This window comes from Ammodytes marinus, assembly GCF_949987685.1.
Source record: "Ammodytes marinus genome assembly, chromosome: 21".
Classification (NCBI taxonomy): Eukaryota; Metazoa; Chordata; class Actinopteri; order Uranoscopiformes; family Ammodytidae; genus Ammodytes; species Ammodytes marinus.
The window spans coordinates 17,849,707-17,872,577 of NC_137225.1; the positions used below are offsets into that span (position 1 = coordinate 17,849,707).

Consider the following 22,871-nt stretch of genomic DNA (forward strand, 5'->3'; position numbering starts at 1 on the left):
GCTCATAATTCTGATTTTACAAGACTAATGGTCGGGTAACTCTCCACCAAAACCAGGTTTGTATAACCACAACAAGAATCAAATGTGTCAAGTCACCCTGTATTTCCTCTACACGTTTTTTTTCTTAATCTTTGTGATGTATTGAAGATGAGAAAAGCATTTCCTCTGCTCCTCTTCTTCCCTCTACCTTTCTGACCTGGGTCATCCGTCTGTTTTCTCCTCCTCACAGAGAGTTAATCTGTCCTTCGATTTCCCTTTTTACGGACATTTCCTGCGTGAAATCACCGTGGCCACTGGTGGTAAGTGAACACTGTTCTTGGGTCTCATTTCTCTCAATAGTAGTCATTACTGTTGTTATTGGATATACTCTATGTGCTTGGCATATTGGACTGTACACACACAGACCGTTTTGTATTGCTGCTGGGTTTAGGAGGGAATGTGGTAGGGATTTAGAAAAAAAAGAGTCTAGAGTGGAAACGGAGCAGAAAAGTGTGTGTGTGTGTGTGTGTGTGTGTGTGTGTGTGTGTGTGTGTGTGTGTGTGTGTGTGTGTGTGTGTGTGTGTGTGTGTGTGTGTGTGTGTGTGTGTATGTGTCTGTGAGTGTGTGTGCATGTGTGTTTCTGATCCTTGGTGTACCTGTGAGTTCAGCTACTGTATGGAGAGACCTTTCCCCCGAATACAGAAAAGAACCAAACAATGAGTTATTTTCTTTAGACATTGTTGGACCCTGGGAAAAATACATCAAATGATTTATTGGTTGTAAATGACCCGTCTGGCACAAACCACAGTACGAAACCACCGCCAGCCGGGCAGTCGACCTGATACAAAACGCTTTGCAGCTCTCACCTCTGCGCGAGAGTCTGCTAGTGCTAGACTGAGGGGGTAAGAAAACAAACCGCTCCCAGCGCTCGGTCAGCACTAGACTTAACTGGAAGAGAAACCAGACCAGATTGGGTTTGGACTGGAAACAGGAGTCGCTCTGCCAAGTGGCCTAGCGAGCACACTTCGATAGACATGGATATAAGGAGATGGGGGTATCAGGAGATGTGTGTAACGAGTGTGTGTGTTTGTGTGTGTGTGTGTGTTTGGGGGGGGGGGGGGGGTCGCACTAGTTACACAGCAGACATATTTGCCGGAGTGTGCAAAGCAATTTTCCACTTGAGTCTTTGACGGCAAAAACCACAACACCCCAACCATCCATTATCACATCAGAGACCAAAGCTCTGCTCTTACTCAAACTATGTCAGAGATGCGGTGCTGCGTTTAAATGCCGCTGGAATAATAAAGGAATAATCCGCAGTGTCTCTTATCATCATTATCGGTTCTGTCTCGTTTGCCCACTTGGTAACTCTGTCTATGGCGCAGAAGCTCAGTTGGTTTCTATGGCTTTTTAGAGTGGATGGTGTTGAGGTATGGACAGGGCTCTCAGAGCTTCTAGCACAAAGGGAGATAACAGGAATTTGCATTTGTGCAGACAGAGATGGAGGGAGGAGGCCGAGGAGGTAGAGAAGGCAGCTATCTGACTCTCGCAGGCCTCTGGGGCTTTGTCTTCGAGACTCCTCATATCCCTCTTTTTCAGCACTCCATCAGTCAACTCATCCTCCCCTCCGAACTGTACAACTCATCTTGCCCCTTTTCATTGCTGTCAGCAAGTCACTGTTTTGACTCCAGGAAATATTACTTCTCTTTGTTACCTGTAATGAAAACTCCTTTCAGCTACAGTTGCCATTACTGTACATTTAGGTGTGTAAGTTCAGAGTTACTTTGTGTGTGTGTGTGTGTGTGTGTGTGTGTGTGTGTGTGTGTGTGTGTGTGTGTGTGTGTGTGTGTGTGTGTGTGTGTGTGTGTGTGTGTGTGGACGACTCGACATGTACAGTAGAAACTGTAAATATCAGAGACGATATGATCTCACCGTCACCAGCTGTGTGTATAGATATGCAGCTGTTTGGGCCAGCTGTCACAATATACAACCAGAACAAAAACATAGAGATTCAGAAAACACATGATGGAATTATTGGTTTATTAACAAGATAGGAAACACTTTTTTGCTGGACAAGTTATGTTTATAATTTCATATTTTATTTTATTTTTTTCAAATCTCTGCTGCTCCGCTGAGAACATGACTCTCGTAAAGTATAGTATACACTTAAATAAATTGCAACACTACTCAACATAATAGTGAAATGTCTTTATTGAACATATTGACCCAGTTGGAAAATGTTCTAAATGTATTCTTAAGATGTTCCCCGACCCCGACCATATATTTGATTTGTTTTCCTGTAATATACCAGAGCACGTTAAACCAAGGTCCCTCAGGGCACTTTTATTGGACATTTTATGCAAACCCCAGTTGCGTCTACAAACCGTTGATGGTACAAAAATGTTTCCTCAGTTCAACACAATTTGTAGGTTACAGCATTGACAGGATGGTAACTTTTTTTGGGGCATATTAAAGATTTATTTTTTTGTCCAGTCATGGTTGAGATGGCTGCCAATTTTTAGTTGTGAAACATAAAACGATTACGTGCTGTGTGCCAGAGGATTTTTCCTACAGGTGAAACATAATGGATTGGTTATAGGCTGACTCAGTAAAAAAAAAAAAAGCAGATATTTAATTTAGATAAAAACCTTAAATCTTTCTATTTGAAAGACTAAAATTGTGTGTGTGTGTGTGTGTGTGTGTGTGTGTGTGTGTGTGTGTGTGTGTGTGTGTGTGTGTGTGTGTGTGTGTGTGTGTGTGTGTGTATAAACAGAAAAATATCCTGTATATTAAGCACAGCTCAGTACAGAGGAACAAAGAACTTGTCCAAACACAATGTTCAATAAAGTGAAGCTTTAGTAGAGCTGGGGACGTCTTATTCCATGCTCATGTTTTTCTTGGCCTACACAGACAGCCTAGCACTCTTGGACAGCAACACTTATACACATAACTTGGGGAAAGAGTTATCCCACTTTCTTGAAACCTTTTCGTCTACCTCCGCCCTGTATATCTGTCGTTCCCAAGGTCCCCTCCCTTCTCTGTCCGGCCTCCCTCTGGTGTAAGTGACAGCCATGATGGATGAATCACCCTCTCCATAGAGCGCCCCGTGGGTGGCTTTCACCTCTTTAGTGATTTGAGAGGCTGTCTGATATCCTTTAGACTGTCAAATAAGTTGGATTGTGTTGTCAGGAGAGAGGCAGTGAGTAAGTAAAATACCATTTGACATAGAGCTTTTGTGTGTGTGTTTGTGTGTGTGTGTGTGTGTGTGTGTGTGTGTGTGTGTGCGCGCGCGCGCGTGTGTGTGTGTGTGTGAGAGGTTTTAAAGTGAAAGGAGCAAAACATAGCAAAATCCAAAGAATGAGTGAAAGAGATAAAAAAAAAGTGCTTGAGTTGAATGGAGGGTAAATATGAGATGAGGAATGTATAGTGGCTGATTTGAAGGAAGTCAATTGTGTCGCGGCAGCATCAGATAAAACGCCGTAGCTTTATGTGTGTTTACCTTCATTCAGGCAGGTAGACTAAACAACGCTGCCCCCTCTTTACATTCATACACCATGACATAACATAGGGTGGATGATCCTATCTGCCATTTTACAGCCTTTACACATTTATCAATGTTCCTGAAAGATTATCACGTATTATCAGAAAAGGAAAGTTTATGGGAATGAAGTGTGGGAAACTGACACTAAACTATATTTGAAGATGCTGCCCTCAATAATGGGAATTTGCAACTTTGTGCATTTTATAGACAAATTCATCAATTCAACCAATTAACGGATAATGAAAGAGATAGTGAGTTGCAGCCCTATACGCACCTTTTTACATGCAACACTAATTGACATGTACTACAAAATGTTTTAGAATTGTTTTTTTTCTTCCCTCACTGTCTGTGAACTATTAATTATTGGATGAGCCTGAACCAAAAGTATACAAAAAAAGTTTTGGAGAAATGAGTGAGCGGCCGCTGAGTTGAGGTCATTTGTGCACACTTTTAAGAAGCAAACCATGACCTTGGCAGCTCCTCCTATTATTGGGCCATAAAAGCGCTGAATCTTTCGCAGTTAAAGTCATGACTTCACACAACTAAATAAAGTTACATCTTCCCCGCTCTTCTTGCTGTGTGTGCTGACAGCGCTCTACATTGAGGTCTTTAGGGAAGGATTGATTCCCTCCAATGACATGCTCTGCTCCTGGTTTCAGAAGTGATAGATGTGTTTTTATAGCCCGTCTACTGCACAAGAAGACATATGGTGACATGAATAAGGGGTTTTACAGGCCTGGCCTTGATGAAAATTTTCCCAAAAATCCTTATTTCTTTTCTTTCCGAGCAGAGTTTTTTCCCTACGCCTCAGGCAGCAACTTAACAGACTGTATTCTTAAAGACTCATACAGGAATGATTTCTTACTCTGGGTCGTTTGATGATATCATTGCAATAGTCAGTAGGCCTATATCATTGAAAACATTTCCATCCTAAGACCAAGTGAGGTGAAGGACGTTCAACATGCCCAACCATGATTTCAAATGATAGTTGTCGTTATCATCATCATCATCATCATCATCATCATCATCATCATCATCATCATCATCATCATCAACCTTTATTTAAACAGGCAAAAATTGCTAAGAAACAATGTCTTATTCAAGCAATGGCCTGGTTATGGCCTGGTTATAGCCAGTGAGCCAGTGAGCTTATAGCTTAGCACAAAGAGAGGAAATGGGAGAAACAGCTAACCTTGCAAACCTGACAGTTTTGAACAAATGTGCTTCACAGCACCTTTAGAATACATTAATTAGCACTTTAACAAAGTGTAAAAGCAAAAATTCACCACTTTATGGTATGTGATGTCAGTCACTCATAACTTTACGTTAAAGACTAGGCCCTATGTGTCCGACTAAAATTGCCGCTTCGTCTCCCGTTGCAAAAATACTTAAAACAGGATTAATTTATTTGAATAAACATGTAATGTTTTTTTACAAGATACTGTCAGTGTAAATTTGTCTCACCCCAATGCTACGTTTTCCCATTTGTTCTGAGTAAAACATATAGGTACAATCAAGTTTGTAATGGATTTTTCTTCGCCTATGAGAAAAAAAAGGCTTTTGCCTTGAATAAATCTTGAATAGCAGTTGACGTTGCTAAACTTTGTCAGTAGGTAAATTAAGCCATGTTTGATTGTGTCATCCTAGCTTTATTGGTTATGCAAAGACTGTTCCTTGGTGATGAATTGTGGGCGTTTTTCCCCCTTTCCTGGAGTCCATTAATAACCATGTTTACAGGCTGCTAAATGATGCAGCTCCGTTTTGTGTGGACTGAGCACGTCGCTCTCTGTGGAGAGATCTATTTGGGCCTCGACGTCGAAGGCATGAATAAATTGGAAAAGTTAACATAAGCCCTTTTGGTTGTCATGGTCTCTTCGTTAGCACTTGTGATTTATGGTGTTGAGTAAAAAGCGCACACACAGGAGAACATGAAGGATTACACCAAGTGGGTAAAAGATAGTGAAGTGTTGGAAGTGATGATATATAACTGCCCACTAAGGGTATCTTACTTTACAGCCCATCTGCTTTTTAATAAAAGATAATGGCGCTAATTAAAAGCCATTGTTAGCTGCAGCGGCTTGTAGCATGAGGCCGGTGAGAGAGAGGGAAGTGGTGGTTGTGGGCTTACTTTGGACTGGAGGACGGATTTATTTTTTTTACTATAAAGATTTCGTATCTGATAGCAGCTTAGTAGAGGGAGGAAAGGTCTGAGTGGAGGTGGAGAAGATTGGGGTTTGTTTTTATGAGTTGTTAAAGGGTAAATCCACCATACACTTAATTAAAGCAGGTACAACACTGCAGTTAATCTAAGAGTTTTGCTTGAGTATTTTCAGAGTACTTATATGTTGTCTCCTCTATCTCCTATTTGTTCCCCAGGGTTCATCTACACGGGTGATGTGGTCCACAGGATGCTAACAGCTACGCAGTACATTGCTCCGCTAATGGCCAACTTTGACCCCAGCGTCTCCAGAAACTCTACCGTCATCTACTTTGACAACGGTAACAGAAGTTCACTCCTTATATGTTCATTCTGCCTGAATGTGTGTCATAACAGAATGAAATTAGATATCCCCAAAGCCAAGTTTATGGTAACAAGCTCCAAGCTAAATTTATTTTCAAGTTATGTGACTCATGAGCCATCTCTGCTTGGTGAAATTTGGCTCAGTGCTCACCATTTTGACACAAAAAGGCTTTTTATTAAATTATTTGTAAATCCTCCAAGAGCTTCGTAGGGTCACTCTAAATTCCTCCTTCATGTGTGTCACTGCCGTGTGCCGTCTAATCTCTGCTGCGGACTGACTGACCAACTGTTAGACCTTCTGCAGTGTGGAGCTCATCAGACTTTCACCTCACTGGCAGCGGATCGATTCTCAACCCGCCCCCCTGTCCATCGCTCAATGTCCCGCCAATACAGTAGACAGCGCTGTATTGTCTGATGTATTGTGGCAGAGTCAGCCCATCACATTTTGAGCAGTTTTGATGATGAGGAGTTCACAGCATAGACGTATTGTTTGCTCTCGACACACTTAATCAGGTTCATGGGAGTAGTGTCAAACTTCACAGAGATGGTGTGAAAGCTGTTTGACTATATCACATAAAACGCCTTGATTAATTAGAATCTGCTAAATAAAGAACACGTGTGATAGGTGAGGACGTGAACACTGTAACACTATCTTGAAGCTCGATTTCACACAATTATAGAGGAGTGAAGTGATTCAGCATCTGACAGACTGTGAGTTTGACTGTTGCTGCCAGTGGGACCATAGTGACAGAACTGCAGTCAGTGGTAAAAATACTTCTTAGAGCATTTGAAAGTTTGAGGCATGGAGATTGAAATTCAAAGTTATAGCGGAAAGCCATGACATGCATTTATTATTTAGGGTCGCAACACTGTCATCTGACCCTGTTAAAATTAAATTCTTTATTATTGAAGAAATACAATCTTTTTTGCTGATTCCCATAGGAAGCAGATGCCCAGTTTACACAGAACACTTGAAAGGCCTATATATAGGGCATTACAAATTAGTGTTTTATACAATGGAAATCATCAAAACAATTATAACTAACAAAATAAATACTCATGTGATATGTACACAGTAAATGTAAAATAAAAGTTGGTGTTGTGGAGTTAGAAACAAGGCCAGGGTGTACTCCCTCCCTGATTCCGCGCCCACTCTGTATTTTTAGCCAGGAAGCCCCAGATAGGATGGCAGCTTCCCCTCCTGAACTCAATGCATTTTAAGCAGTCTTATATTAGGCTTAACTCGTGCTGACTGAGTGAGCATGCTGGGCAGAACTTTAACGCTCTGGTCCTCCCTGGAAAATTCACTGTCCTCTGTGATGCATTACACAGCCACTCTTTAACAGCCCTCTCTGTATTCCCTACATTTGCTGCTCTTAACTGTATACAGTTGTCAAGTTGCAGTAATATTAACCACATGATATTAAATGTCAATGAGAAATCGAACTGAAGCTAGTCTTTAAAGCTTCTACGTCTAGCGCCAGAGGCCCCTTTATACACATGATATGTTATTTATAATGTTTTTTTTTTATGCACTATCTGTCAGCAGAGAGGCTGCATCTCATCTTTACTCTGGATGGAAGAGCTCCGGCTGTGTGACGTGAAAATTGATTACTTGTGTTAACAAACATTTATTGCCCTGGCGCACGGCCAAATGACTAGCTCGGAGTAGGGAAGGGTTTTCACATCAATAGGTTTTCCTAAGTCCACACTAAATCAGGATGTTGTTAAAAGTAACATGAGGGCTGTAGTCTGGAGGGTGGTGCTGAGGGCCCTGTGAGTCTGCTGCTAATTAAGCCTGAACCCAAATGAAGCCAAGACCTAATGGTGACTCTTTGATGCCATTACATTATATGTTATGGCTTTTAGGTTGCTTATGTATTCATTCATTGGTTAATTCATTCATTTCCATACACAAACAGTTATTCAGTCTGTCTCTAAAGGACTTCATGCTTGACAACCTGAAAAACTCAACAGCAACATGTCTTTTTCTGGATGATTTACACACTTTGTTATTAACCATTTTCACCACAAGAGATAAAAAAGGGTGTTGTGTTGTTTTGCCTATAAGTTAGCATCAATGTTGCCTGCTTTTATTGTAGTTGGTGACTGCCTACATCCTGTGTAGATGTATTCTCATTCTCCTGATGATGATGAGGAGAAAGTTATTTACAGCTCTGCCCTCCTCTCTTGCACCATATAAAAAACTTTCACTGTTTCTGAAAATTGAGCTACGTAATCCATCACAGTAACCACCACGCCTCCATTTGGGGTTTTGTCACAAGGTTTCAGTTTTATCACCCTCTTCATTCCTCTCCAGTGAGAGTGTTTTCGTATCGGCGGTCGCACTGCTTCACACCCACAGGGGGAAAATGAAGCCTCTGCCAGGAAATAATCCCTTAAAAACACATCGGCCTCACACACATGATTGTTACATTGATGTCTTCTTCAGGAGGCGTTTGCCCAGTCAGCGGTTCATTTCACGGTAGATCTGAGTCAGTAGAGATTGTATTTCAAGAAGCAGTGCATTACAAGTCAGTGTTTACAAAGGAAAATAGAGAAGGTGTGAGCTATGAAGCTGTCAGTGACGCCCAGTGTTGTAGTCAAGAAGACCACCCAATCACAGCAATGATGTTAACCATTAAATCAGAAAATGCATAGGCATTTTAGTGATATGCCAGCAGTTGTGGTCTTGAGCAGTGTAAAAATCCTTTCGATTCTGAAATGAGACAAGACCTTCAAACAATGGTCTCAAGACCTACAATAATCTTGAATTACAACACCGGTGACGGCTGTATTTTCCAGTATTGTAAGTTCTATGTCCACCTCCATGTGGTAAAGAGCTGAATGTGTTTTTATTGGGGTTCTTCCTCCTTCAGGTACTGCTCTGGTGGTGCAATGGGACCATGTCCACCTACAGGACAACTACAACCTGGGGAGCTTCACATTCCAAGCAACGCTGCACAACACCGGCAGGATTGTTTTTGCATATAAAGAGGTAAAAATGCCAATTTTTTAAATCTATATTACATCTGCAGTATCTGATTTACAGAAATAAAAGTTTTTCTTAACATGAATACAACTATGCCACAGCCTATGTGACCTAACAAGACAACTCAAATGAATAAAAGTCAGATTCAGATGACTGTAAGTGTAAAGAGTCAAAATCAGATCTTCAGACCTACAGAAATGTTTTTTTATCAATCACTGTTATTTCTATTATATAGTTCATCTTGCCTTCTTCCCAGGCTTTTTAGAAACAGTCGACTCAGTTTGTACAGAGCAAAAATAAGGCTCTCTTTCCATTTCTCCAAATTCACACGGCTCACGCAAGCGTCTGCATGTGTTTTACTGCTGTTTCTAATTCTGTCTGACCTTTCTTCCAACACTTTCTGCAGCCCGCTGCCTTTTCTTTTGAAACATGCCCGATGTTACCACTGGTCATTATACAGAAGAGTGACGCCAACAACAATGACAAAATAATAGGTTTAATAATGTCCGCCTCTTAGGAAAATATCACTTCATGCCTTTGTACTATTGTACCAAATGCCTGATTTGATTGTAACATTATGTTACAGGTTTTGGATCAGGATTCAGAGATCAGATTTTTTCTATAACTTCCTAATTTAAAAAAATGTTGAACAACGTAATCGAAAAAAATAAAAGGGATGGTAATGAAAGATATTATCCAACATAGACTGCTGTGAAAGTGTGAACTTGCAATGGCTTAGTAATGATCTGTAATAATTGCAATGGTTTTCACAGCTGTGCTGCTTCTTTTATGAATGAGGACTCTTTTGACATTTAATAGTTTCCATATGTTAGAACTGATCTGAAAGTTGATGGAGTGTTTCATTTTGCTGTTATAATTGGTCTGAAAAATCAACCTGACCATATTATGTGAGTTTTTTTATGTGTTTCTTGATAACACAAGGTTTGGTTAGGACACCTGAGATGCACCTCTGTCTCATCAGCTTTCCAGAAATGTAATGTTTAGCCTATGCACCAACGTCTTCAAGTCTCATCATGCCTCAGCAGATTCCAATGGGAGATAATAATAAATGGTGTTGAATGGTCCATGCTGTCAGACTGTTGTGGCCTGCTTCTTTTCTTCTAGCCTGTCCCAGACAGATCACTATAGTGTTCTGGTAATTGTTTTTCCCTTTTTTCTATTTCAGATCCCTATTGAGGTGTCCCAGATCAGCTCTATCAATCATCCGGTGAAGGTGGGCCTGTCTGATGCCTTTGTGGTGGTCCACAAGATCCAACAGATACCCAGTGAGTCCCAAACACACCTCTCTAGCTTACATTTGCTGAAATGTAAACAGAAAGAAATTCTGAATACATTCAAATGCCAACTTTATTAGTAACCAGAATGTTTTTTTATTTTTTATAGTAAGCATGCAAATAGGAACGGTTTTATATGCAACAAATAAGAAATGTTATGGCGTAGGCCTTCTACCTCCACCTTTCAATACAAAAACAAATTTCCTTTTTATTAGCATGGATTTTACTGTACACGTGGATCATCCACTGGTGATGATGCTAATTGGGACATGTAGCTTTATCCTAGCCATCAAGTACATGTTTTAGGCCCCTTTGCAAGGTACTCAATTTAAATTAAGTCAGTTGGAGGCTTAATGTAATACTTGTCCTTCGCACTTCCATCATAATTCATGAGTGGCATTGGGGCCTGGTAGCAACAGTAACTAAGGGGGCCGGGCATAGCTAAGAGTCATTAAGCTGACTGAGTGAATCGTTGCATCAGCTTTTTGATTTCCCATTTTAAACTGTGTTTCAGAGCTCTGAGTTCAGCCAGGTCTGTTTTGCTTTAGCGCCGACTGTCATCATTTCTTCCACAACACTTCCTCTCAGTGGGCACAGCTCCAGATCTGCCGCTCCCATGTGCTTTGGAGTTACGGCAATTTAGGCCCATTAAATTTGAAGCAAATGCGAGCAAAGGGGAGTCGGTTCAAACCTTGTCATTCACAGTCACTCTCTCTCTCTCTCTCTCTCTCTCTCTCTCTCTCTCTCTCTCTCTCTCTCTCTTATGAGAGCCACAATAATGAGTTGTCAAATATGATTTATTCAGTAATTTAAACTCTGTTTTGAATCCGTGTGTGAAACTGTAGCAATAACTTAAAACTTTAAACCCAGTACATAGGAAGGGTGTTTTTTCATCGTTTGTTTGGCATATTTATGTTGAATTGGACGGGGAGGACATTAACATTAGCTAATGTCGTGAGAATGAATGAAGTATGCGCTAAGAGTAAAACAAAACATCAGATATATAGTGGTAGGTGTTTTGACATGGACTGTCTCATTTGAAAGCTATTCCTTCAAAATCTCTTTCTAGAAGTTGGCACTGAGCAGTGTGTATATTGAACCTGTAAGTGCAGTCCTCCTAGACTTCATAAATCAAGCTGTCTTTGATGCCTCTGGCTCTGACCAAGCTGCATGATGAAACCAGATGTGATGAAATCTTGAATGGAAGCAGAGGCCGAAGTGTTGTGTTGAACATAAGCTGCATCTCTGAGGTGTGTGTGTTCTCTTCTTATCTCAGAGACATGGCTTCTGCTTTGATAATCCAAAATCAAAGAAAAATCAAAACACACAAAAGCAGGCCTCTTGTTTTGGTCAGTGAACGTCAATTTCTGTCGGCTCTAATAACAACTGTCATGGTAGAAATGATCAGCTTTAGCGAGCTACCTAATTCGGCTTATGTTGGCAACAAGAGCTGATTGAAAAAACAATAAATCCAGTAAACAGGGTCTTAAATACATACTTGACAGCTATGTACGTACTATCATGCTGAAACACTGAGGTTAAAGCTAAGTTATCGAGCTCATCAGTTGATGATACATAAAGAAAAGTAAGAGCATACTGTTATTTTATTTTAACATGTAATGTAACAAAACAAAAACGGTCTATTTGGAAGATGACTTTGGCAAAAGTTAAACTATCTTGGATAAAGTTAGCCGGGGTCGATGCGGTTTTTAAGTTCTCGGCTTATGTTGGAGCAGGCTAACACACATAGTTGTAGCCGTTACATTACATTTATGTGTATCTGTCTTACTACATACACTGCTTCAACATGTAGAAATTTAAATCTGGACAGGCCTAATGTGCCTACCATTACTAAGTTATGATTGGACATTTGATGTTAAAGGCCTACTTCACCAGTGGGAATGTGTTGTCACAACTGGACAAACTGTGGGTTAGACCGTGAGACCATAAAACACTCTTTCTGCCTTTCAGGCTAGGATGAACCGATTTCTAAAAAAATTGCACATTTATACTACGGTACATAGGATCTCAGAGTTCGATACACATTCATATTCCCACTGGTGAAGTAGGAGGGGTTTTTAATGAATAGTCAATTGAACATAGAATCAAACTTTCACTGCAGCTCAAATAAACAAAGCTTTGTATCCTTGCTGTGCAACGAGCAGGTGATATTTAAGGTGTTATTTGAAGTTCACTTGTCTGAAGGGAAAGGGCAGCATTTGCATCCCGCACCTGTCAGTCCAACTGGCTTGATGTAACCCAGGAGCTGTATGGAGACAGTAAAGGATGGAACCTCTCAAATCAAATGTTCTTATAATAATAGTCCTTATGTTGATACAGATCATAGAGAATGGGACTTTAAATAGAAGACTAACCATAGATGGAGAAGAAATGACCTTTAGAAATAGCACAAACTCGCCGTTTTCATTATGAAGTTTGAAGCCTCAGTAGTTTATTACTCCCTGAGTATACAGTCCCTCTTTGTAGGATGATTTAAGTTAACATCGCCATTTGTTCTTACCCTTTGCATATACAGTAGAAATGTAGGAAATTATCTTGGATCTCATTTAAGGGCGGTCAGCCATGTGAAAGAAAAATATTGTGACCTTTTTCATAATGTATCAAGTCAGTCATGACAGATTAATAAATGGCTTCTGATAGTTGGCATGTGAAGTCTCCATGAACCGAGAACATTGGGTCCTTAATCTGACCACAGAAAAAACAGAGAGCAGATCGCTACAGGCAGCACCCGAAGAAGGGTTTCAACTCCTTTAATTGTCTCTGCAGCCAATTACTTCATGGCAGCCATGGCAACTAGGGGGACATTTTTTTCTAAACGACTGTAGCTTCTCACCAGATTAAAAGCTCAATTAAAACATTTTATGCTGCCGGCCAACAGCCCTTCCTGTAAAAGGAAGAGATGAGGGGGAAGATTTGTGCGTGTCCTGTGGATAGGGTGCGTAATTAACAGGTCAGGTACAAGCACATGTGAAGACCCAGGCTTTAATATACTTTCCCAATGATAGTTTATGCATCATCCTTCACAGTGAGTGATTCTTAAAATGAAGCCAAAACCACCTGAGTCCGTTTCATATCTTCTTGCCTGTACGTTGACTCATAATCTTTATTCCCAGCTAGAGGGTGCAGTCGTCATCCTATGTTCTTATTTTTAGATTTTTCCAACAAAGACCAACTTTGCTTAAGAAGAAAAATTGTGATCTTATATATTGGAGATTTCAACGATACGGAGTGTAACTGGGGTTGAAGAGGTCAATTGAACACCATTTTATATTATTATATAGGATCACAAACAGCCACAGTCCTGTCTGATGAGCGGTTATTTCACCATTAATCATTAACTCAATGGGTTGACCTCACATTTCTATTGATTTCCAAGCATTTCTTCAATACAAATGTATAACCAATATTAGAATGCCTGGTATTGTAAATCTGTCACAGCGAGCATGTAAACACAGCAATTTTCCCATTTTATTTTATAGCTTAAAAGAGTGCACTGAGAACACTGTGTATTGTAAGTGTATTGTCTTTTCACGATGGTAAATTTAATTAGAAAATGAGTTAAATGGCTCTCTAGTGCGTAATTGATTAGACACTATAGTGAATCTGCCTTTGTTTGATAGCATCAGGGGAAGGTAGCTAAATCCTCATTAGCCCTTGTTTATGTTGTGGGCTGAGACCAGGTCATAATTGATCTGATTTCTGGCTTCCTTCCACCCACAATCCCACAGGCCCACGAGGCTGCACAGTCTGCCCACACATCAGCAGCCTCAGGCGGGGGGGAAACTGTGCTTCCTCTGGCCCCCACCATGTCATTAGCCACCTGATAATCCCTTTGCTAGGGGCAAGAGGAAGTCAGGCACCAGGGGAGGAGAGGAGGGCGGGGGCTTATTCTCAGGTTGGACCAGGCTGCTTTGATCAGCTGTCCGGTGTGTAATCAAAGTAAGCAGGTCTGCAGGGAAACAACATCCTATCACATGAGAAGAACAACAGCAAAAGCACAGCAAAGAAAGTACTTATTTGCATTTTTGTCCTTGAACTTACCTTAATTGATTCATTTCAGCAACAAGATCACCTTTTAAATTGAGATAACAGTTTGCTGCTAACACATCCAGCAGATACTGAGCAACATTAGTATGGACTTCTGTTTAGGGCCACCTGATAAATCAAGTCCGATATTCTTTTTCTTTATACTCTGCCACCAACTCCTGAGGGAAATATGTGGTTCTTTTGGACTGATAAATGCTCTATCAGCCAGTTGATAACTTTATGTCTGCTGTTTGGTGTTGCAGGGGTTGTTTTTATTTTTTTATATAGATTATGTACAGTATAAAATAAGCATTAATAACAAAGTTTACCACGGTATTGGACAGTAAAATTATTGCACAAAGTATTGTTCTATTAAAGTGTGTAGTTGAATATACATTCTAAATAAAGGCTGTATCTATAGCTATTGTGTGAATAAATCAAAGGGCTGTTTTACACTCTGAGAGAGAAACTAACCGCCTCCTGGCTGCAGCCTCATATTTAAGGCAGACATTAGAGTGGAATTGATCCGAAAGGGAATACGCTTATTTCACCAAATGTCAAACTATTCATTTAACTCTGAAAGAGTTTCAGCATATTACAAAAATGATGAATGAGACTTGCAAGTCACTGCTGGCTCTAATATGTCACACAGACTTAGTCAGGCCTATTGAATATCAATTTTGTAGCTCATTGCTCAAGCAAACACAAGTGCAATAGGAAATGTCATGTTTTGAGCAATGGCTCGATGCGGTGCATGTCGGTGAGTTATTGTTCATATTTACTATTTCATTACAACACCTGCACACAAACAGTCACATTACAATGCAATTAGAGTTTGGATGAACCACTTTATTAACAGAGCCAAGAAGTTATTATCAGATCGGCACCTAAAGACCTTTCTAACTTAACAAAGGATGTCATTTGTCCTCCTTTTTCCCATTCCCAACTGATGACGGTGGAAATGCATAGTCAGCAAAAGCAAGCAGTCCATTTCACTCTGACCCATATGAGTTATAAGGGCCAGAATGCATTGAGAGTCAATGATGTATCCAATCAATTGCACCATCGTCCCTCGGTTGATGACTTGCCGTTACGGATGAATGGGGGAAGGCAGCTTTTCAACAGGGTCTGATTGATATCAGCGTCCCGGGGGAAATTGCCACCGTCCATTTGCCAAGTCGCAGTTCTTCTGACACTCGGGGCACAAAGAGAGGGCAGACATAAAGTGCTGCGGTAGCATCCCTTATGTCCCCATTCTGCCACCCAATCTCTTGCCTCTGTCTTCTGGGGACAACTTCGTCCCAGTTTTTATCTGAAGGATTTGTGGTGTTTTGTTCTCTCTCTCACTCCATCTCCTCTCTCTCCATAATACAGACGTGAGGCGCAGGACGATCTACGAGTATCACCGCGTGGAGCTGACGAAGACCAAGATCACCAATTCCACAGCCGTGGAAATATTCCCTCTGTCCAGTAAGAAGAATATATCGTAACAGCTTTAGTGCTCAGTCAGTTTCTGGAGTATAGTGTTAGTAGACGGATTTCTTCTCATTATATGGAGTGTAGACATTTGCCTTGGCTGTCTATCATATTAGGGCTATAGCAGTGGTGTAAATTGTTTGAGATTTGAACTGTTTTGATCTCTCTCCTCTCCAGCCTGTCTCCAGTTCACCAGCTGTAGCACATGCATCTCCTCACAGATCAACTTCAACTGCAGCTGGTGCCATCGGCTCAACAGGTTGGACTTTTAAAAACACTTTATCTCCCCAACAAATTCACCTGTGACGTCTTTCACACCTCTATTCCAAACATTTACCAACACATTTGGATTACCTGCTAATCTGAGGGTTATTATTCTAAGTAATCAGTTGTATACTTAGCATATAAAATGGCAGAAACATTTGAAAAAGATATTCACTTTATAAATACATACAACTCTGCATATCAGATGGTAAAAACCACTCAAATGATTAATCTAACATCAAAATAGTTTAATATAATTTTCCTGTCAATTGACCCGATTAATTGTTTTAGCTACAACGCAGAAAATGCTCTAATTTGAGCAGCTGGAACCGGGTTATTTTAGCATTTTTGTTGATTGTTAAATATTTCTCAGCTTTAAATTTGACATTGGCATCAACTTTGTTTCTTACGTAATCAACACACGGCTGCATTTTAATGAGGTAAGCTTTCAACTATTTGAAAAACTCAGCCAAGCTTAAAATAAGTGAATTATACTTATAGCAGCACGTTTTATGGTACCTTACACAATATTAAACACATATTTAATGTATCAACCAGTCTGCACCACCAAACGAAAGGTCAGAATGGATTAACACTTTGATATTTGACCCGTATCCATCTTATCTCTGTTAGCGTTGCAGGATAATCCTACTCAGTGAGTGGGAACATGCCTCTAACATTTTGAAGAAAAAGAATCTGAGCTCATTTTAACATTCATTCAGCTCACACCTGTTCTTTCAAAACCTCTGCTCCACTGTTTCATCTTATCCGTTCCCCCCCCCGTCCCATCCCCCCCTGCACTTCAAGCTAAAGTAAATATTTGAGCTGCTAAAGAGGTGTTAGTGTTTCCTCCTAGAATTTCCTGACAGCTGAAATATGAACCGCAGTGTTTTTCTTTCTTTGTTATTTTTATATTGTGTTGGATTTGAAAAAAAGTTTGAGCCAAATAGACGGCGAGGAGAAGTAAATAATGGAGGGACAGCAAGAGCTGCGTTATCTGTAGACTGGAAAAGTTGAGAACGTTTTTAACTTGTAAGTCAAACCATGTTTACTAGCCTGATAAATATTTGACCTGCTTTTTGCTTAGAAAAAGTTTGTTTTTTTGAAGGTTGTGGTTGGGTTGTGTTCAGTTTGACTTGGGGCAGACACTATCTCTTCTCTTGTGAATGCCGCTGAATGCCTTCTGCATCAAATATTGACCTGCCACTCTTTTATTGTGGATTCATTGTTTATTCTGTGTGTGGCCTAATATGGTTGAATGGAGGAATGTGCCGCACTTCTGCTCTGCTCCATTGAGATTGGTTATGATGTGTTTTGAATTTGAAATTAATCCTCCTTGCTTTCGACCTAGACAAACTAATCATTAATGCCTCTGGGAACATGGTCTATATTAAAAATCAATATATGGGATCAAAGTTAGGGGTGTCTGTAAGCTTTTACAAAAATCTGATTGAAAATAAACATTCCTAAATATTATAAAACTTTGTTAAAAAAAACGTTCTTAGAACGTTCGGACAAAGAACTGCTGTGATTCTTTAAACATACATGCAGTGTCATAAGAACCAGAGCAATTTGTGTAAAAATTATCAAACTTAAATGATAACATCTTTCATTTGGATCGATAAATACGCCTAACTCTTTTCAGATGCTTTACTATCATGCAACTAACTCCCCAAAGTTCATAGTTAGAAGGATTTTGTGGATTTGGATTTACAGGAGCTTTAAGTGCGGCAACATGAAGACGTGCTTTTTTCCTCTCAGCAGTTTATGGAGAGATACTGTACGCCTGAAGCAGTGATCTCATTAAGCTGCAATTTAATTGGCTTTTTCACACTCTGTTAATATCTTACTCTTCAGCCTTGCTCTGCCCCTTTGGATCCCTCAGCCACTTCCTTTGAAATAAGGCAAACACGCCTTAAACACGCGCTAATTAAAAAGCGTGGTGGCGTCCTGGTCGGCTCCAGGGTTAATAAAAAGGCGCTGACATTTCAAGAGAAAAGCCCTAATGAACTCGCCAAGTAGTGCTAAGGTGAGAGTGCGGCGCCTCGCTCATGCTAAGTTCTGGGCTGCTATGGTCTGTTTGTTGTGTACAGCCGGTGCTGAAGCAGGTTAATAAAGCATGAGAGAAGTCCCAGTGGACCCGCAAGTGGGACCATAAGAGCCTGTGTATACCACTGTTGATGTGATGTTCAGAAGACTTGCAGGGATTTCTTTACCTTGACTGGAGAGCACAAGAAAGGCAGCTTGTAGAAAATAAATGGCTTTCAAGGAGAAAAGTATTGACAATTAATATGTCTTCGCCTCCCAGGATATTATTAGTGCATACTTTTATGTTGAGAAAAATGGTGTAATTACAGACTCACCTTTCTTTGAGCCGTCGCTGCACTGCTGAACAATCAGGGATGTGAAAGTATTCACTCTGGCAAATCTAATAATACAACAATGTGGAAAGGCTCTTTTGTACTTGTGTGAAATTACCCTTTTCTAAGAATATTATCTTTGATGCATTTATGTGTGGACAGAGTAGGATGTATCTACCGCTTTATTAAGTGTAGTTTTCTGCTTAACACTAATCCACCATAATTAGTTTTTTTAAAACAAACCCTTATTTCGCAGTGCATATTTCAAAACTGTTTCTCGAACTGTTTCTGTTCAAAGAAAATAATTAATAAATGGTTTGGGGCTGTTTAAAATGATGAAAAGGTTGGTTTGCATTAAAACAGCTTGAAATACACAACCACTGGCGGAATGTGTATAATTTCTTATTTCGAGAGTTAAATGACTTGGGAAAAAAAATGGAGATCTGTTTACCGTGGCAACAGCAAATGCAAGTTAATACAACAGCAAACACTAAAAACATCCCTACAACAAAAGAGAAACTGCTGAGCAACAGAAATACATGCATCATATTCCAATGATTTGATGGTGGATAATTGAGTAAATGTACCAGGTGACTTTCGGCCGCTGCAAATGCAAAAGACAATCTGCATGTCTTCCCTTAATCTGAGTTGGCATCTCAAGAAGCGGGAATGAAACCCAATAATTTAATCCATCCATCCTTCTGTGAATGTAAGAAAAAACCTGAAAGAGAAATATTCCCTTTTCCCGTGGGTTCATTTATATTCAAATGTAAAGCGCCTCAGACCATTTCTAATTAAAAGAGCTTAGATGGATGCCATTGAGAAGAGACAAAACGCTTGTGCCCCCAATAGGGACTGGTTATACCCACATTGACTGTACCAGACCTGCTCTGTAATGTTGTGTCTCGTTTTGCTTTCCTCTCAAGAGGGAAACGCAAGCAGTCTGGGGGAAAGTAGAGGGATTAAGCCGAGGAATCTTTCTCGCCTGATTGAACAGATGAGTTGTTTAGGTGGGGAAGGGATATGGAATGGGATGATAAGAAAACTATAGGGAGATGAAAATGCATTCATAAACCCATTACTATAACAATATGTTTACTGGACAAATGAGGCCTGCTGGGGGATGTCTAAAGACTGGACTGGATTCATTTTGTCCTTGAAGCACAAAGCATAGAGACCATTGTATGCTGTAAATCATTGTGTTTAGGGCATTGTGTGTGTGTGTGTGTGTGTGTGTGTGTGTGTGTGTGTGTGTGTGTGTGTGTGTGTGTGTGTGTGTGTGTGTGTGTGTGTGTGTGTGTGTGTGTGTGTGTGTGTGTGTGTGTGTGTGTGTGTTGTTTTTATTTGGTTTTCTATAAATCTCCCACATGCAGTGACCAAATAATTAGCGAACTACCAAAACTTTTTTTAAACTACACTTATTTGACAGAACACAGTGTGAGTGGGTTTGCTGCTTTGCATACTAGCTTTTCCTTCAAGACACGAATAAACAGTTTACTCGCCTATAGGGAGTCATGATTTGGATCTGTTTACGACATGAAGGAGTTGTAGCTGCCGCCTGGATTGCTGTCTGCCTTGTGAGGGTTTTAAAAAAGTCCTGGACCGTGATATATTGTCCGCTCAAAAATCAGCGCACCTCAGCCCCGTAACCCATTGAACCTCTCCCTCACAGATCCCACATTTTCCTATACTTCACAAAGCCGTTCCCTCTTTGAGTCTGGACCTCAGGGGGAGGCAGGGAGTGGGAGGTGCTGATGTTTTCCTCTCAGCTTGATTCAGAGTAAAATATAATAATCTATAATAATAATAAATATACACATAATAATCTCAAGTATTTTTTTAAAATGTTTTAAATGTTTCAAGGGCCCTACAAGTCTGGGGCCTTTTTGACCTGGCAAGTCCCCCCCCCCCCCCCCCCCCCCCCCACCACTTATCATACAACCATATTAAATATGTTGAATATTCACTTCTTGTTAAATATTTGTTTCTTCCACCTTCAGATGCTCCAGTGGCTTTGACCGCCATCGGCAGGATTGGGTGGACAACAGCTGCCCGGATGAGGTAAGCTGCAGTCAAGGATAAAGACATGACTTGAAACTGTGTGAAGGTGTGTGAGATGTTACAGTGTCTTATGCTGCATTCCAGACATGTCGGAAGTGGAGAATTTCTAAGTTGTCATTTCCGATTTTTACGACGTCCAATCATTTTGGTTCCACAACAACAAACGTAAACAAAAAAACATGGCCGATTAACTGTGACTGGTGTTTCTTTGGCAGGTTGCATCAGTTAACAGATGTTATTTTACAATTGATTTAACTTCACTTTTCTACTTAGAAGCACTCCGCAAAGTCTGGGTTGATGGATTTGCTCCGAGTTAACAAGTAGGAAGGCTGACTTTGATTGGCGCTCCATGGAATATTTTACTTAGAGGTCGAAATATCTCGACTTCCTTGTTGTCTGGAACGCAGCTTTACTTCTAAAAGTGGGTTTACGCACAGTTAAATACATGTGTGTGTGCCGGAGTGTGCAAAGCATTTGTTTGACTGACTTCTTTCACTTTTCAGACCAAGGACAAGATGTGTGACACCATCGACACCACACATCTCTACCCCTTCACCACCACCATTGTCGCCCAGACGACGTCCAGGAGCAAAGAGGCCACAGAAGGCAGGGACACGCCCTCCACCTCCCAGCCACCCACCAGCGTCCCCACAGAAGGTAGAATAGAAAACACATACCACTACTTTGGCTGGAACCAAGCCACAGTTTGTGCATATTCTGTCAGTGATGGATGCTCTGGTTCTGGCAAGGTGTTAAATGAAGTGCATTTGCTGGGAAATGTTATTTATTGGTATTGATGTGTTTCCTGTTTCACGGTATGCACAAGACACTTCTCGCTTTTGGAGAAGACATAAATATTCTCGGTAGCTCTCCCCACTTAAACTGAACAAATGAATTCCAGATGGCAGGCATTGGAGCAAGGCGTGTTGGAACCAACTTTTAAACAATGTAGATTGAATTGGAACAAAGATCACCTGTGATTATGTTGCTCGGCTCTGCTAGCTGCAACTTCAGTCTTTCGTATCAGAAATGTTTTATTCCTGAAAACTTTTCTGATGATTGATGATCAATCGATGTTACAATAAAATGTGCATCCCGCTATTGTTCTTCTAAATAATGTTTCATGTCAATTGTTAAGCTTTACCTTTCATTATTTGACTTTGACGGCTAGCGATTTTTATTTGGAAGGCTGAACATTTAATTGGAAATTTGATTTGGCTTTTTTGTAAGTGGAAATTGAATTTACAATCATTTAGGAGTTTAATTAAATTGCCTCGATCTGATCCCGATATTGAGGATAGAGGATAATAATAATCTCCTTAAATTTGGGCAAAACATGTTATAAACAGCCGATAATTATTCAAGTATTTCATCCTTCATTAGTAACAGTTCCTTTTCTCTCATGACATTCTTAACCATCAAAAGTTTAACGTGCTACTTTGATATTTAAGTCTTAAGTATTGACTGCACCCCAGCGGGAGGCTAAACCCAAACCATACTGCAGCATAATCTCAGTTATTTTATGCAAATCCTCTTTTAATAGGAGCACACACTGCGCTCTTCTGCTGATCACAGCAAATCGGAGCCAAGGTGTCCTTCTAAGTTTGTTTACTTCCACTTCTTTCTTTTTTCACCCCCCTTCTCTACAGAGATGCCTCAGTGACGGCTGAATTTATTGTGCCAATTTTAAGCTCATTCCCTTTTCTTATTTATTTATTTTAAGTAAACAGACAATGAATCAGTATTCGCTCCATAACAGGAGGTTTTAAATCAAACTGATAGGAAGGAGCCACTCACATTCTGTCATCAGTTGAAAAGGCTATGTATTTAATCAATACCGAAAGCACAAACACTGCAGTGGATGTACTGATGGACAACCAATCCATTCAGATGTCCACTGTTATCCCTGGGATCAATGAATTCACTTAATCCTTTGAAGAACATAAGATCTGTCTATAGAGTAGATGAGCCTTAAAAGGACATATGGCTTTGTCATGTTCAAGTGTTAGGGCAGAATGCTTGTTCATAATGTAATGGATAAAGCTTCTGTTATGTCTTGTTTTTTAAATAGACAACCAACTATGCCTTAGCCCATCTCTTAATGCTTTCTGACTTCTCTATCCTGTCTGTGGCTGTTGGCCCAAGCTCCATTCATCTCTAAAAACTAGTCCTAAATAGGTCCGGGAGATATGGCCAAAAAATATTACACTAAGAAAAAATTTCAATATCAGTCAATGTCAAAATTGTATTCATAATTTAAGTTGAGTTAATGCATTTTTTGCTCCTGAGGGAAATGTAATTGTGGTTAAAAGTTGAACTAATCCTTTCACAAACA

General features: G+C 40.2%; 1 protein-coding gene across 2 annotated transcripts in view; it reads left to right on the top strand.

Moving 5' to 3' along the window:
- The window catches only part of plxdc2b (plexin domain containing 2b), a 76,333-nt gene that overhangs the window by 41,674 nt on the left and 11,788 nt on the right, over positions 1-22,871 (top strand). For both annotated transcript variants that reach the window (XM_080049849.1, XM_080049850.1), the window contains 8 exons: positions 230-299; positions 5,897-6,019; positions 8,921-9,039; positions 10,220-10,319; positions 15,750-15,845; positions 16,029-16,110; positions 20,476-20,536; positions 21,040-21,193. In XM_080049849.1, coding sequence (XP_079905975.1) covers positions 230-299; positions 5,897-6,019; positions 8,921-9,039; positions 10,220-10,319; positions 15,750-15,845; positions 16,029-16,110; positions 20,476-20,536; positions 21,040-21,193 — 805 coding nt within the window. The remainder of the gene's footprint in view (positions 1-229; positions 300-5,896; positions 6,020-8,920; positions 9,040-10,219; positions 10,320-15,749; positions 15,846-16,028; positions 16,111-20,475; positions 20,537-21,039; positions 21,194-22,871) is intronic.